The 18040-nt window shown below is 40.4% G+C and overlaps 1 protein-coding gene across 15 annotated transcripts in view; it reads left to right on the top strand.

The window, feature by feature from the left end:
* LOC131246115 (uridine kinase-like protein 3) overlaps positions 1–18040 on the top strand; it is a 128216-nt gene that overhangs the window by 27019 nt on the left and 83157 nt on the right. For 8 of the 15 annotated variants that reach the window (XM_058245980.1, XM_058245989.1, XM_058245981.1 and 5 more), the window contains 2 exons: positions 11831–11949; positions 13765–13861. In XM_058245980.1, coding sequence (XP_058101963.1) covers positions 11831–11949; positions 13765–13861 — 216 coding nt within the window. Of the gene's footprint in view, positions 1–8974; positions 10729–10748; positions 10999–11830; positions 11950–13764; positions 13862–18040 lie in introns of those variants that run through there. The other 7 variants (XM_058245985.1, XM_058245983.1, XM_058245984.1 and 4 more) reach the window with 5 other exon arrangements.

Genomic DNA, 18040 nt, shown 5'->3' with positions numbered 1-18040 from the left:
TGGTGACAAATGTCTTCAATGGGCACAATCTGTAAAAGTATTTTTAGGAGCCCGTGACAAGTTGTCGTATATTTTGGATGATCCCCCGAGCTCTACAGATGTTACCTACAAGTCTTGGACAAAGGAGAATTATCGAGTTATTGCATGGTTGTTGAATAGTATAGATTCCTCGATTAGCCACTTAGTGATGTTTTTATCCTTGGCTAAAGGCATTTGGGATACGCTTCATGATATGTTCTCGGAATCTCAGAATTTTTCACGGGTATTCCAGCTTATTCAAGAAATTGGTCGGTTCCAATAAAGCTCCAGATCCTTAAAAGATTATTATTCGACGCTTCGGGGTATGTGGGATGAGTTGGATATGTATCAGCCTCTTCCTTCCAAATGTAAAGAGGACCATGAACATGCTCATAAGCAGCGGGATGATACTCGTATTATGCAATTCCTAGTTGGGTTGAGTTCTAATTATTTTCATGTTCGAGATTAGGTTGTTATGCAGGATCCTCTTCCCTCATTGATGATAGTCTATGTCATGTGTCAGCGTGCTACTGTCTCTACTCTTCCTTCTCATTCATTTGTGCCACCCGAGCGTTCGGCACATCTTGCTGGCGATCAGTCCTCTCTTGGTCTTCGGGTACCATCCTTAAGTTCAAGGCGCATTTCTGGTTTTGGTGGTCGTATTAAAGGCCGTGAGGGAGATCGCACTCGTGGCAGCCGTAGTCTTCGTGGTCGTGGTGACGTGGACGAGGACGTGATGGTTCCCGCATTTGTTCACATTACGGTGGAACTAATCACACTGTTGATTATTGTTGGCAGATACATGGTCGTCCTACGTATGCTGCTGCTTCTGTTGCATCCACTATTACTTTTGAGATGGTCTTCCACCCCGACAGCTGAGCAGTCTACTTCAGGGTAGTCTCTTATCATTTCTTGGGTTGCATATGATGTCCTTATGCGGCTTCACATTCGTGATATTCCTGAGCCTTCTCACGTAGCTTCGGCTCAGTCAGGTACTGCCCTTCTTGTGTCCTCTCCTACCTCCTGGGTCATCGACTCTGGAGCTTCCTCCCACATGACTGGTAAGTTTCAATTCTTTTCTTCTTATTCTCCTTCTCCTCACACTCAGCATGTCACAGTCGCAGATGAAACCCAATCTCCCATATCTGGGATTGGTTCCATCCCTTTCTCTTCTTCCTTATCTTTGTCCTCAGTCTTGCATGTGCTTCGTTTTCCATTAAACTTATTGTCTGTTAGCTCTCTTACTAAATCATTCAATTGTTCCATTACTTTCTTCCCTTCTTATTGTTTGTTTCAGGACCTACAGACGAAGAGAGTGATTGGTGGGGGCCATAAGCGAGGAGGCATTTATCTTCTTGATGATACACCCGTTGCCGCTTCTAGTACCCTTTCTCTAGATCGAGAGTCCCTGACTCAGTAGCATTGCCGGTTAGGCCACCCATCCATAGCTAGATTGAGACTTTTGTTTCCCTCCTTATCTATCACTAAACTATTATGTTGTGATATTTGTGAATTGTCTAAACATCATCGTGCTACGTTTCCTCCTAGCTCTTCTGGGAGGAAATCTCAACCTTTTCTTCTGGTTCACTCGGATGTCTGGAGACCAGTTCCGGTTACCTTGACTTTTGGATTTCGATATTTTGTTACCTTTATTGATGATTATTCATGCATGACTTGGATTTATCTTTTGAAATCTAAAAGTGAAGTGTTTGATGCATTTAAAGTGTTTTATCATAAAGTGTGCACTCAATTTCATTGTTCCATCAAATCCCTCCATTCTGATAATGGGGGGGAATACATGTCGACTACCTTTCTGTCTTTCTTGCAGGAACGTGGTATTTTGTCTAGGACGTCATGTGCTCGCACACCTCAACAAAATGGTATTGTAGAACGAAAGAATCGTCATCTTCTTGAAGTTGCTCGCACCCTTCTGCTTGGTATACATTTACCTAAACATTTTTGGGGTGATGCTCTTCTAACTGCTACTTTTCTTATTAATCGTATACTCTCACGTATCCTATCTTACAGATCTTCATTTACTATATTGTATCCTCATGATAATCCATTTCCTCTACCACCTAAAGTTTTTGGTTGTACATGCTTTGTTCAAATTTTGGATGAGAGTAATGATAAACTTAGCCCTAGGGCAATTAAATGTGTCTTTCTAGGGTATACTCGGAGTCAGAAAGGGTATAAATGCTTTGACCCATTGACTCGCAAGAAATATGTCTCTGCTGATGTAACCTTCTTTAAGGATATTTCTTTTTTCTCCGCTCCAGGCCGATCCCTTTGAGATCCTCTTGCGAGTATCCTCTTTTCACTAGTGATCATGGGAAAACTCCTCTCCCCTCTATTCAGCATCCTGTTGATGATATGGGTGAGCCTAAGCCTTTGCGGGTGTATCATCGTCGAGATAAATCTTCACACGCTCAGCCATCTACCCTTCCGCTCACTTTGGATGTTGGCTCAGGTGACTCTCCTACCTCGAGTTTAGATCTTCCCATTGCCTTGCGCAAAGGGTCACGATCTTGTACTTAACACCCCATTAGTAATTTCGTTTCATATGATCATTTTTCACCATCTTTTTAGTCATTTGCAGCTTCCCTGTCATCACAGACTATTCCTAGATCTCTCTCACATGCTCTTCAGAGTCCTGATTGGACGAAGGCGATGATAAAAGAAATGTCTGCTCTTGAGAAGAATCATACTTGGGACCTTGTGCCACTTCCTTTAGGCCATAAACCTAAAGGAAGCTGTCGATGGGTTTATATGATCAAGTTTCTTCCAAACGGCTCAATTGATCGCTATAAAGCCCGTCTTGTTGCTAAGGGTTACACATAGACTTATGGTGTGGATTACTTCGAGACATTCTCTCCGGTGGCTAAGCTTAATTCGATTCGCGTTGTGCTCTCCTTGGCCGTTAATTTATCATGGCCCTTGTTTCAGCTTGATGTTAAGAATGCATTTCTCCATGGGGATCTTACAGAGGAAGTTTACATGCATCAACCTCCTAGCTTTGTTGCTTCTCACAACCCTGCACTTGTATGTCGGTTGAAGAAGGTTCTTTATGGACTCAAACAATCCCCACGTGCATGGTTCGAAAAATTTAGTCAGGCTCTCTTGGAGTTTGGCTTTGTTCGTAGTCATGCCGATCATTATCTCTTTATATGTCGTCGATCGACGGACATCATGATTCTCATTGTCTATGTGGATGATATTGTTCTGTTCGGTAGTGATTCTGCTGGAATGAGGGAGGTCAAAGATTTTTTGAAGACCAAGTTTGAGATCAAGGATCTTGGTCCTCTTCGTTACTTCCTCGGAATTGAAGTTGCTCGCTCATCATCCAGATTGGTTTTGTCACAATGAAAATATGCGCTCGATCTTCTCATGGATACCGATATGTTAGGATGCAAGCTTGCTACCACTCCCATGGATACTTTACAGAAGCTTTGACCAGATGATGGTGCTCTCCTTACTGATCCCGAGATGTATCGACGACTTGTAGGCCGGCTTATCTACCTGACTATTACTCGCCCAGATCTCTCCTTTGCAGTGGGGGTTGTTAGACAATTCATGTAAGCTCCCCGTACTTCCCATCTCACAGCTGTCTACAGCATACTTCGGTATTTAAAATCAGCCCCGGTTCTTGCCCTCCGCTTTCAGTTGCATGGTCATCTTCATCTTTCTGGCTATTCTGATGCTGATTGTGTAGGTAGTACTTTTGATCGCCGCTCTACATCCGGCTTCTGTACCTTCCTAGGTGGCAATTTTATAAACAGAAAAAGCAAAAAGCAGCCAGTTGTTGCCCGGTCCTCAGCTGAAGCAGAATATCGTGCTATGGCTCATGCGATGTGGGAACTCATGTGGCTTCGCAACCTTCTTGAGGAACTTAGCTATCCTCCTTCGGATCCTGTTCCTCTTCACTGTTACAACCAAGCGGCCATCCTTATTGCTCGTAACCCAGTTTTCCACGAGCGAACCAAGCATATTGAGGTCGACTGTCACTTTATTTGGGAGAAAGTCGCTTTTAAGGAAATCGTCACTCCTTTTGTTCGATCTGGGGATCAACTTGCTGATGTTCTTACAAAGTCCTTAAGTCGAGATGCTCTTCATCGTGTTCATGACAAGTTGGGTATTATCAACATCTATGCTCCAACTTGAGGGGGAGTATAGAGAATGCTAGTGTATTGTGTATGTGGTTAGTGGCCCCTTTTAGTGTAAGTGCATGTGCACACTTCCCTCTTTTCCTGCGGTGTACTATATACTTTATTATAATAAAATATTATGTGTTAGGGCAAGCAAGCCTAACACCATCTCTCCCAAACTCTCCTTCTTCTTCTTCTCTCTCAATATTCTCCTCTCTTCTTCACATTATCATCATCAATCATTCTCTATTGGGACATCGTTAGACCAGGCGCGACATGGTTCGCCATGAACTTCATTGCACTCGATAGCTCATACAGGCACCGCATGGGTCTCAGAAACTTGTTCAGATCCGAGAGATACATGGAGTGGAATCAGAGGAAGACTTAGGGTGCAAAGACCTGTTCGAAGATGGTGCTATCCGATTCCTTCTAGGAGAAAGTTAACAACGTCGTTTCCTTCCTGCATCTGATATACAAGGTCCTACGAGCCGTAGATAATGAGATGTGGCCTTCGATGGGGTCAATGTATGAGCTTATGAGAATTATGAGAGAGGGGATAATGACTGCAGTCCCCAGTTCGTTCAGTGGGTGATCAATATCATCGATCATCGATGGACCGGGACTCTCGAGCATCCACTCCACTAAGTTGGTAAGTTTGTTAATACAACTGAGTGCTTTAAGCATCACTTTTGTTTGCATGTTAATACAACTGAGTAAGTAATATTTGGGTTTCAACATACTACCTAAATCCCAAATTTCATTATAAACGTCGGCTCCATGAGAATAAAGATTTGACGATGACCGTCCACGAGGTGTTCGAACGATTGTTCCCAGAATCGACAGCGCAAGCAGATTTCGGTAACCAGGTAATGCAATAAATTTTTTTCCTTATAGCCTCTAGAAATATAGGTGATTAAAAATAATGACCTGTGAATCCATACTTACAGTTGTTGCGGTTTAGGGATGCGAGGGGTACGTTCTCATCCGCACTAGCAAAAGCATCGACTGAAACGATGATGCCGTGTGAGTATGGTAACATAATTAGGTAATTGCAATTTTCGTTTAAACTTCAAAATAAAACAAGCTCCTCATGGATATATAGGTGAGTGGTGGGCGATGTACAAAGTCGACACGTCGGCACTGCAGTTATTGGCAGTCCGTGTTCTCGCATAGATTGTGTCCTCCTCACCGTGTGAGAGGAATTGAAGCACATGGTCACTCATACACACTAGTAAAAGGAGCATGCTGGCATATGAGAAGTTGCAAAAGCTCGTTTATTGCCACTACAATATGAAGTTAAGAGAGAGGCAGTTGTGGGTAGACCGAGACATGGAGGAAAATCAGGACCCACTGAACTTGTTGTCTATAGGTAACATGACACAGATGGGTGATGATGATGAGGACCCACTTTATGAGCGGGTCAAATTAGCTGCTTTAGATGATGCGGAGGGAGGCCCTGCTCCACAGGTAGCCAAGGGAGCAGCGTCTCTGGGTATCGATGTCGATTAGGTAGTAGCCCAACAGAAGGCAGATATAGACTCCTTTGATCCTTTGGTGAGGAGTTCGGCATGTTCCAATGAGGGTGAGGAAGCATCTTCAGGGGCCCCCTCCCCATCATCAAGTCGTAGTGAGTGATGATGATGATGAGACTCAACCCTCACTCGGCATTGGTCCTGGGGACGACGATGACGACGGCGACGAGGGATGGGACGGTGGCATCGACACTAGTATAGGTGGTACTAGTGGGGGTGGGGTTGGTAGTGGTGGGGGGTACACGACGACTCAGAGCCAACGATCCGTTGGCTAGTTCACCGAAGAGCAAAGCTTTAACCATGCCACTCAGGACGAGGACCATGGATCTCGTCCACCATCCAGGGCGAGAGCATTAGAGCCCACGTATACGTTCGAGCGTCGTTCGAAGAAGAAAGTCGGACGCGCTGTAGCTGATGCTCTCACATGCAGCCTGTCATCTATGGACATAAGTTCAGATCAGGGGAGCTCCACCTCTGTCCTACCTTATGCTCATGGGGGATATCACGGGTATGGCCATGGCAGCTCTGACATTCAGTCACGCTCATCTACCCATGGGTACAGACAGCCGGAAGATAGTTCTTCGAGTCATGACCTTTTGATAGGAGAATATTCGGGGTACCTATATGACTGACAGCAATACATCAAGGAGTCAGGGTTAGACTTAATCTGTTCCCTCAGTACCCTGCTCAGGAAATGCCGTCGATGTATGTCATGCAATTCCCACGTCTAGGCGTGCTCGTACAGTTTGAAGAGGATGACTATCAGAGGTACATAAGAGAGTTCCTCAATTGGTACGAGCAGAGGATGACCTGGGAACAGTACTGCCAATATGTTGGGCAGCAGTACTACTCTCAACTGCCACGGGATCTGGACAATGATTACGACCCACCTCATCACTATATGTGGGGATGAAACATGGCTAGAAATGTGTATTTTTTTCAATTCATTTACTTTTGCATGTCTTAATTGTTGTAAGCTTGCATTTGTATTATATAAACTAATTTTGGTTACTATTTGAGTGATTTCTTACGACAACGCATACTTTTTGGCCCCTATTAAATGGAAACTTCTAATTTAATGCATTCTTTTTGCAAAATTTTCATTCTTGAATATGTAAATATGTGTATTTAGGTATGTCCTGAAGTTTCACTGAAAAATTCCACCATTTCCCCCATATTTCCTCCTTTTTCCCTGCATTTCCGGTTATCGGCGATAACGATATTATATCTTTATCTCCGGCCAGCGAAACTTGTAGCGATACTGACAACTCGAACACTGGTTCCCTTCATATCATATATACTACTATACAAGATTCTTTAGCTCTTAGAAATAGGAAATGATGCAAGAAGAATGGAGGAAAACTTTACTAAAATGCTAGATATTAAAAACTACAAGTATTACATCTTGAAGGAAGAGAGAAGAAAACTAGAGTAAAAAGCTACAAGAAATTCACACACGCCTCTAAATAGAAATATTCTTTTTCCTTTTTTTTTTTTTAATTTTTAATTATTTTATTTTATTTTTACTATTTAAAATCTTTACATGGGTTTTTTCTTGACTTATAAATGAGATCTTACACCCATTCATCAGGGTTTACAAAATATGATCTCACACCTTTTCTTCATGATTGCTTACAAATTAGATGAATAACAACATGAAATGTGTCAGTCTCCTACTGGAGATAACACGCATGATAAAATGATTCTCCACATCGTCATTCCTCTTATGAACTAGATCATCTGTTTGATGTGCCATCTTTACATCTGCATAATAGATATTCGTTAACCAACTTGAATCAAATGATTGTCACCAAAAACCTCTTGTTGCCAACTGAATCCTGTTGCTCAACTATCGTGTCACCAAGACTTCCTACTGCTCGATTATTTTTCTCATTGGTGGTAACTTGTAAATATATTTAAATGGGCGTTCCATTGTTCTTGCATATTCACTAAGTTTTGTCGTTGCTATTTAGTGGCCAAATAGTGACTTCTATATTTTCTTGATGGCAAGACCCATTTCATAGCCAAGTAAGTCTTGTTGATATGTTCTTCCAGCTGCAGACATTTGAAGATTTTTAAAGACACCAGGCTCCGTCCTTGTGCATGCATCCAATTTGTATATGACTTAGGATTTAGGATTACATGCCACTCACGCAATTAGCCATGTGGGTTCATCCCTTTTGGACTCTTTAGAATCCCTTCCTTTTATTTGGTTCTAACTTAATGGAAATATTAAATCAGTGAATCATTGATTAAATAGCTAAATCACAGAAGTTGGTTAAAATATATGCGTTGTATTTTAAAACAGCATTGAACTGTATATCATGTATATTAAGGGCCTGTTTGGAATGCGGGATTCAATGGTATTGAATTACATTAGGTGGAATTAACACCATTATTGCATAATGATTATATGTCTGGAAATACTATGGTATTTTGACCATCCAATCCTACATTTGGGATTAAATTCTTCCTTTGGGAAAAACACTGTATTAAGTGAAACCTGTGTTTGGTGGACCATGGAATTGTCATCAACAGACCAGATTTTATAATTGATGCCGTTCATCTGTATGCATAGGCAACTCGATTGTCACATGTAAAGGGTGCATATGGATGGATGGTGTGGGTAAAACACATCCATCAATGTGGGGCCCATAGATGTAGTGGATTTCGAAATCCACAAGAAATCCCACTGAATCTCTAGCCGGGGCTGCATCATGTGATACTTGGATTAATCCAGTCCTTCCTATCTTTTCCAAATGTCAGATGGAATTCACATTGGACCAAATGCAATTCCATCCCACCTAATCCCACATTCCAAACAGGCCTTAAGAATCGTGAGCTATTAATACCAAGGAGGCCAATTGTAGAGGATACATCCCATCGAATTCATTTTATTTTTTACTCGCACTCCAAAAAAAAAAAACTTAAGAAATTATTAAAGAAACAACATTAAATGCTACCTAGTTTTCAGGGAAATATATACAGTGCTTGGTTAAATTGTTGGCATGTGTAGTTGGACTAGCAATCTGTTCACACAGGGATACTATACATCTTGTGGGCAATTTTCTTGGTATTGCTGATATTATCGATAATATCGGTGATATGATTGATATCGGTGAAATGATCAGTATCACTGGCTCAGCGATGCAGATATTGGGAAGAAAATAATTTTGCAAGATATAGTGGATAATATCGCCCATATTATCACATGTATCGATCATCTATGCTGAGGCTTATTGCAGTTTGCTCTGAGGTTTTTACTTTTTCTTGCTCCAGGGAGGAATGGCATCTAATGTCCTCATCATGCAGTTCCAAACATGTGTGGCCTAAAGTGTAGATCAGATACATCTTCAGAAAATCTTTCCACATTCCCAAAGCATCTTTTTCAGGTTCCCTCTCAGCTTCTGAGTCTGTGAAGCTGGGGTGATTTGGGAGCTTCTCAGTTTGATTCTCAGTCAGTGTCTCTCCCTCAGCTTCTCAGTTAGCTCTTCAGTCAATTTTAGGATTATAGAAGGTGGCTGCTTCCTGAAATTTCCTATGGCCCGAACATGTGGGTGGGGCAGGAGTAGCGGGGCTGGTTGATTGGGTTGGATTAGTCAGTTCCTTTCTAGTAGCCTGGCCAACTTTGTAGAGGTGGTGTAAGGTATTTTGTGATTCAACTCATGTGCATTTGGAGCTGTGATGAGGGGTTTGTACATGGATGGTATGAGTTTATTTATTTATTTATTGCTTAGAGCAGGCTCTTATTGCTGAATTTTTTTGGGAAGTTATCTCAGTCACATCATTTTAATATTGATGGCTAGCTGAAGCTTCAGAGGATGCGGCTCACTGGAACAAAGTATCATTAATTTTGGAGAGTTCTGACAATGGTTGTGATTGGTTCTTATTGTTTTGCTATATGCCATGTTCTCCGTTGTCAGTGTCTCAATTAAGGCTGTTGTAAGTCTATGATGGTGCTGATCCTATTGGAGATGTGAATATGCTGTTCATATGTTTGGAAAGCAGATTCTGGTGCTGCTGGTTGTTCTTCAAGAGGTTTATCTGATGTTGGCTTCAGTCTCCCTGTCAGAAGGTGGTGCTGCTGTAAAGTCTGGCTGTTTTGATAGGATTCTATATCCCCTTAGGGTGCTTGGAGCTAAAGTCAGAGGAGGTGGTGGCCGCAGCAGTAGTTAAATTTGAAGCTGCTTTTCTCAGCCTCCCCTGCTCTGATTTATGTGGTGTTCTGGCAGTTTGATGTGTCTCCTGGAGCTTTGTATGGGGGATGAGTCATATGAGCTTGCTTTCAGTTGTTTTATATGTGTAATTATATCGAAGTAGCCTCGATTGCAGGGGTAGCTGCTTTCTCTTTGGGTTGGAATGCAGCGCAGTTGGGGGTTTCTCCCACAGTGGATGCCGCAGAATCTGATTCACTTTTGGCTGTTGTTCTTTTCCCTTGTTCGGGATGCAGATTGTTTGAGTTTATTCAATGTTATATGTTGCATTGTTCAGCTGAGTTCTGTTTCATGGTGCATCAGTTATGCTGCTTTTCGAAGCTAGGTGTCCATCAGTGTTGTTGTTGCTGGTGCTCAGATCCCTTGGGAGCTAAGCAATGAAATGTCAGCATAGTTATATTCTGCTTCTGCATTGCTCCCCTGCTTATTATGCATTCAGCTCGCTCTATTTAGTCTGAGTCTCGAGAAGGGTCATGCTAGTTTCCTGCCATGATTCCATGCTTCTAGTTGAGGTCTGCGTGGAGGCCTTGTTTCAGGTGTTGGTATTGTGTAAGCTAGGATGCAGGTGGTGGTGCCTCTATCGCTTTGAATCGTATGGGTTGTTGTGATCCCTGCAGATGTTGGATAATCTCCTGCAGGGCTAGTTGTTTGGGTGGGTTGATCCTGCATTCCCTGTAGCTGTTTGGATTCAATCAGTGCCCGATCCCATGCTGTATCAGAGCATCGATGTCCCAAGTGCCGTGGGTTTGTGCAGGTGTTTGCCCAACATCTCAGAATGCGCAGCAGTGGAAGCAGTTTGCATGCAGGAAGGCTCAGTGGGTTGTCTTTTTGTTTTTGTTTTTTTTTTTTTTTTGGTTTGATTGGCTTTGAAATATGGTTTCTGTTTTGTGGTTGAGGTGGGCTGGCTGTATTTGTATGGCTTCTGTTTTCGCTTGGTTTATATGATAGGAGTGTCACAGTTTTTTTTTTTTTTCTTTTTTAATCTTTTTTTTTGTCGGGCCTGCCAAATGGTAGTAAAGCTATTTCTGACTCAATAAAATGAAGGGGTGTGCTCCTGCTTTTCTTCTAAAAAGAAATCGCTAGATATTGGTAAGATACCTTCAAAAAATAACTTGTATCATCAATATCATGCAATAATATTGATATCATTGATATTATCAATGATACCAGCGTTAATGCCTCCAAAATTCCATTAAAGAAAAAATAAATCAAAATTCAAAAAATTTTGGGAGATTTTTCCTAGTGGTGTTTTAAATTAGTGCATTGTATGTGTTGAGTGATTATATTTTAGTGCATTAAAATCCTATTTAGTAATTAAAATTTTTTCCAACACATAATTTGGACCCTTATACAATGGTAACCTATTATATCTAGCTGACTTTTGTAATAATGAATTCTGTGTAGACATGTGTCTTTTAACATCTCCTGAAGCCTCATTGAAAAATTCCACCTTCAAATTTTCCCTTAGATAACAATATTTTACCTGGTACCTGTGATAGTATCGATGATATTGATACATTTTCCTTATCCTAAGTCATTTATACATGTAATGATACTAATACTCTGGACACTGCTCATGGGTATCAGTGCCACTGGATGAAGTAATGCTGTAAAGCATTATCTCCTACAAACAACCCTTGGGAAACCTGCACAGTTGCCTAATATGTGCAAGACAAAAAAAGGGTTATAAAGTATTTTAAATAATCCATGTGTCCTCAATGTGGATCTTCTGAACTCAAGACTAGTTAGGCATTTTTGCATTAATTAAATGGCCGCATAATGTACAAACATTTATCTACTTGAAGCTTTCAACAGTATTTATACTTGACCTATTCCCCACCATTGCATACTTCTGTTAATGCTTCTGTTCATGCTCCTTTACGCAATAATTTCTCTTGATATATTATTTGTTTTTCTATAGATGCCTTTGACACTGAGTTGCTACTTTGTACGATGGAGAAATTGAAACTTGGGCAAGGAGTTAGTATCCCAAACTATGATTTCAAGACTCACAAAAGCTATGGAATACCAGCACGTCAGGTACTAACTGCATTAATTGGAAATGGGTTTGATTATTACGCGAGAGTTTCTATATGTGCTACTACATTTATTATGGATGACCTCTTAATGAGGAACTCAAAACTACTTTTTGAAAGATTTTGGTGAGCTTTGCAATGTTTTCTAGAAGTGAGGAGCTCTCTTGATACCCCTGAACTTTGAAAATCTTAATCCGAGTATTGGCCATATGATTGTTATCCTCATATAGCTTGATCTCTATTCTATTACTGTGCACAATTGAATGTGGGTCTAGTGCTAATGTTCATAAGTTTGATGCTAAGTGGTAGCTTCACTTTCATTAGAGATAGGATGGCTAAGAACATAATGCAATCAGAACAATCTTACTTTTGAACTAGAGAGGAGATCTGTGGTGGCATCTGCTGCGACTAACTTTGAATGCTTAGGTCTACCATGAGCTTGAAGTCTAATTGCAGGTAGTTGATGAAGGGCTAACACATTGAGGTCACTATCTTAGGACTAGTTCTACCCCGATAAGGTCCAGATGGTTGTTGCAGCAAAAAGTATCCAGGATAAAATAGCCCACCTCGTGGATGTAGTCAACTCTTCTTGCATATTACCAGATCAATCCAGATGACATAGGTGGGGACTAATTGCTTGTATAAATGTAAACCAATGAGTAAAATCAAGAAACAAAGAAGAAGAGGTTTGCTGAAGATAGAGAGCGATTTTTGTCCTCAAGATAAGGCACCCCCCCTACTCTCTCTCTAGAAAGGTATGGAATTAAAGAACAAGTTACAAAGCTAAACGTTTGAATTGAAATCAAGATGTTACAAAGCTATAAAATAACGAAACATAAAATCATAATGATTAAAAAAAATATACATGTGGCCCTACACACCACACCACACCACACTGCACCCACATTGCAAACAACACACACCAAGCTCTGCCCAGCTTGGCTCATGCGTGGAAAAGGCACACCAACACACCCTCTCCCATGCACCACCAAGCATTGTTCTTTTAAGGGTACCCTAAGAGAGCTACTATTCTTATGAAGTTGTGGAAACTCCTATACCTATTCCATGTGAGACTAAATGTTTCTGAAGAAAATAACAACACAACACCAACACTTTTCGTTTTGAAACAAAAAGAACTACAAAAATTTGGAAGGTGATGCCAACAACCATCCTTTGGGGATTTGGAAAGAGATAAATCAGAGGATTTTATTATTATTATTATTACTTTTTTTTTTTTTTTTCAAATTTCAATTTTAATTTTTTTATTTTATTTTAATGTTTTCATTTTTATGGAAAGAAATCATCAATGGTTTATCTCTCTCTGAAAATTCTCCTCATGGCCCTTGACTAGGCCATGCCTTCCAAGAGTTTAGAGGACTAAGCCGATATCATGACAGATTAGAGTTTGTTGTTCCAAGATGTAGTTTGATTCCTGTTTATTTATTTATTTAATTTTAATCTCTTTGTGGGTGGAATGTCCTCTCACTCTCTGGAGCCTTCGACATTTCTTTGCTTTTGCCTTTCATTAAGATATCTTAATCATGCATAAAGAAGTGAAAGAATGCACAAGAATTTCCATGCCATACCTGTAGATACACTTCTAATGAAGTTCTAATGATGATTACTGAGTTACACCCATGATGTAGGGTGAGAAAAGATGCAAATATATTCCACCACCTTTGTGTAGCATTTTGTGTTCCAATTGACAAAATTTCTTTAGTTACTTGGGACGTTCATCTCATTCCAATTCCAATAGAAACAACTGATAAGTCTGATGGCTGGTTGTGGCTTATATAATTTGATTCTTGTGAATGTGTAGGTTAACCCCTCAGACGTCATAATATTAGAAGGAATACTGGTTCTTCATGATCCTCGTGTACGTGATCTCATGAACATGAAGATATTTGTCGATACAGGTCCTAATTTTATCTCATTTTCCTTCTAGTTCAATAAAACTTTGGAGGTATTTATATCCTGAAGATTAATGAATAGTAAGGAGGATTGACACATAACTTGTTTTGTTGAGAAAATTCAAACTTCTATGTTGGGATTCATAAAATGATTGAATTGATGTCTACTTTCCTTGTAGCTATGAAAATATGCAACCATCATTTCATCATCTGTGAACTCAAATATGAGTGATAGAGTTTTACTAAATCTACACAAGTGTAGAGCCCTACCCATCCACATAACTATGCGCATATGACCCATGTGTGTGACCTGAGCATTTCATCAGGTAGACCACATCATTTGGATCTTCTGGACTAATAATCAATCTATTTCTCTACTTAGCTAGACCAAAATGCACAAACAAATGGTTCATCGTCATCATCATCATCATCATCTTAGCCTTATCCCAACTAACTAGGGTTGGCTACATGAATCCTGTTCCACCATTCCACTCTACTAAGGACCATATTTTCGGTTAAATCATAGGTCATCAGATCACCTTCACCTTATCTCTTTAGAGCCTTTAACTTGAACCGTTTCACTCTTAACTAGTGTTAGAATTGTCTGTATCACTACAAGTTTTGCTGGCTGGGGATAAGGAAACAATATCATTATTGCTGATAATTGGAAATACCAGGAAAATATGGGGAAAAGTGTGGAATTTTTCAGTAAAACTTCAGGAGATGCCTAAATACACATATTTGCATATTTAAGAAATTAAAAAAAAAATGCAAAAAGAATGATACATAATAAGTTTCCATTTAATGGGGGCATAAAAGTATGTGCTATTGTAAGAAAATAGTCCAATTGTAAACAAAATCAGTTTATATAATACAAATGTAGGTACCATACAATAACTAGAACATGTAAAGGTAAATAAATTAAAAAAACATACCTATCTGGCCACCCTTCATACCCACATGGAGTTACAAGGTGGCTCGTAGTCGTCATTTGGATCCCTACACAATTTGCCGTAGTACTGCTGCTCAATATGTTGGTAGTATTGTTTCCTGCTCATCCTTTGCTCGTACTAATGGAGGTACTCTCATATGTATCTTTGACAGTCGTCCTCCCCAAACTATACAAGTACGCCCAGCTTTGGGTATTGTGTGAAGCACATCGACGATATTGATTGAGTAGGGTCATGAGGGAACAAATAGAGTCCAACATTGACTTCTTGATAGCATTGTTGCCAGTCATACGGTACCCTGAATATCCTCTCAAAGGGCCATAACTCGAAGAGCTATCCATCACAAATTCTCCTCATGGCCATGGACTAGGTCATTTTTAATCATTCATATTTGTAGAAACTTGAAGGAAATAAATTTGTTTTACCAATTACCAATATTGAAATATGCTCAAATTGCATTACCTGGTTTCAAATTTTGCAATCAAGTTAGGGAATAATTTTTTCAAACACCTCGTAGACGGCCATCGTTAAATCGTTATCCTACCATAGTCGATGTTTGTAATGGAATTTAGTGTTCAATCAGTTTGCTGAATCCCAAATAGTACTTACTTAGTTGCATTAATATAAAAACCAAATTATTACATAAATTGCAATTGTAAATGATAAAAAAATAAAGCTAAACACAACAAACTCACCGGCCTGGTGGAGTGGATGCTCAAGGGTCCTAACCCATCTGTCATCAATGATCCTGAGCACCCATTGATGCAAATTGGGGATTGAGCCCATTTTCTTCTCTCATTATTCTCATGAGCTCATATATGTACCCCATTGAAGGCCACATCTCATTATCTATGGCCCATACGATCCTGTAGATTGGCTGTAGTATGACAATGACGGCTTGAACTCTGTCCCACTAAGGAGCAGTAGGCACCGTCTTAGAAACCCTCTTTGTACTCTAGGTCTGTTGTTGATTCTGCTAGAAGTACCTCTCATTTATGAACAAACTGCTAAGCCCTGCACGGTGCCTGTACAAGCCATCAAGTGCGATAAAGTTCGTGGCGAACTGTGTCACACCCAATTTGATGATGTCCCCCTGACAACACTTGTGCATTGAACAACGATGAGTGACTTTATATGAAGTTCATCACCCTTCTTGCATCCTCAATGGTGTTCCTGACACTCTCTGGCCTATCGTGTCAAGCATTAGATCAATGTAGTGTGCTGTCTACAGGGTCCAATAAAGATTGTACAACTTCTTTCGTGCCTTGACGAACACAGTGTTGTTGTTTGTCACAATTTGAACGACATTCACTAACCTAAACTCTCTGATCACTCCTTTTATGAGGCAATATATGTAGGAGAAATCCTTTATGTTGGTGGATGCATCAATAGATTTGAAGAAAACAAATTGCCCTCTATAGTACACGATGAAGTTGATAATGGACATTTTCGTGGGTCCCATCCTCTCATTGCACATGACCCTCAACCCATACTGCTCCTAATTCGGCTTGAATTCATGTACCTAAGCCTACATCTTCTCGTACTCTTGATCGAGGTAGACCCCTAGGATCTCTTATGGCGTTGGAGGCTTCATGCCTAGCTTGACACACTGCACTATCTCGATCATATTTTGGAAGTGAGGATTGGCTGTTGCATTTGCTAGTATGTGGCTTGAGATGAATCACTTAGCTATGGCACTCCCCATGGCCTCCTCTAACCTCCTTGCTTCATATGTCTTTTAACCTCTTTTGTTTAGTACTTGTAATGGGTGCATCTGTAACCAAGGTGTCCCGTATCCGTTACGATACGGCCGTATCGGCCGATACGGGCCATAACGGTCGTTACGGATCCGTAACGGCTGTTACGGGCCTTCTTCTTCTTCTTCTTCTTCAAACTTGCCTATTTCCTTTCTTTTCTTCTTCTTCTTCTTCTTCTTCTTCCTCTTCTCAGGCAGTTACGGCTGCGGCTGCGGCCACGACCTTCTTTTTCTTCGTCCTCTTCTTCTTCTTCTTCTTTGTGTGTGTGTGTGTGTGTGTGTGTGTGTGTGTGTGTTCTTTCCCTCTTTCCCTCTTTTTTCTTTTCTCTTCTTTCCCTCTCTCTCCCAATTTTTTTTTTTTGCAAGTGTACCACGCCAGCGTAGCTCCTGTAGGTATGTGTCACGCTAAGACGAGCGCTGACACTCCTCGAGCTCCGAGTTGTATGAACGGTTCAAAGGAGATCAGAGTTACATGGGCTCCACAGTGATGTATTTATTATATCTACGCCGTTCATCTATTTTTAAATATCATTTTAGAGCATTAGCCAAAAAATGAATCGTATCCAAAGATCGTCTGGACCACACCAAAAATAGCAGTGGAGATGATGATTTTCACCGTTAAACAATTCGTAGGCCCACCATAAGATTTATTTTCCATCCAATCTGTTCATAAGGTCAAAAAGACCTGAATGAAGAGGAAAAACAAATTTCATATTGATCCAAAAGTTCTGTGATCCCATAAAGGGTTTCAATGGTAGACGTTCAATCCTTTGCAGTGTGGTCCACTTGATAATTAGATCTGTATTATTTTTCTTGTCAAGCCCTAAGATGATCTCGTCAAATGAATGGATGGTTTAGATATAACACATACATCATGATCAGACCCAAAGGACTTACTGACGTCAATACACAGGTACACCAAGTGGGTAACACGTTTTGTACACGTGCCGCGTGGCCCCACCATAATGTATATATTTTATCCATGCCGTCCATCCATTTTGCCATATCATTTTAGGTCATGATCCAAAAAATTAGTAAGATCCAAATCTCAGGTGGACCACACTATAGGAAACAGTGGTTATAGAATGCTCACCATTAAAAATTTCTTTGGGTCCACTGTAATGTTTATTTTTCATCTAATCTATTAATTGGGTCACATTGATGTGGATGAAGGGAAAACACACATGTCAGCTTGATTTAAAACTTTTGTAGCCCCCAATAAATTTTTAATAGTGGACGTTTAATTATTGTTGTTTCTTATGGTGCAGTCCACCTGAGCTTTGGATGTGCCTCATTTTTGGGCTCATGCCCTAAAATTATTTGGCAAAATGGGTAGCTGGTATGGATATAACACATTCATCACGGGTGGGCCCAAAAAACTTTGACACTTGTGCTACACTTCACAATATGAGTCCCGCCTAATTCGGGCCCTTAAAAAATTGTACACTAGACATATATTAACTTAAAATTTACCAATTA

The sequence above is a fragment of the Magnolia sinica genome, chromosome 5 (assembly GCF_029962835.1).
Source record: "Magnolia sinica isolate HGM2019 chromosome 5, MsV1, whole genome shotgun sequence".
NCBI lineage: Eukaryota > Viridiplantae > Streptophyta > Magnoliopsida > Magnoliales > Magnoliaceae > Magnolia > Magnolia sinica.
The sequence above is the reverse complement of the archived record's forward strand: the minus strand, read 5'-3'. Positions and strand labels throughout refer to the sequence as shown.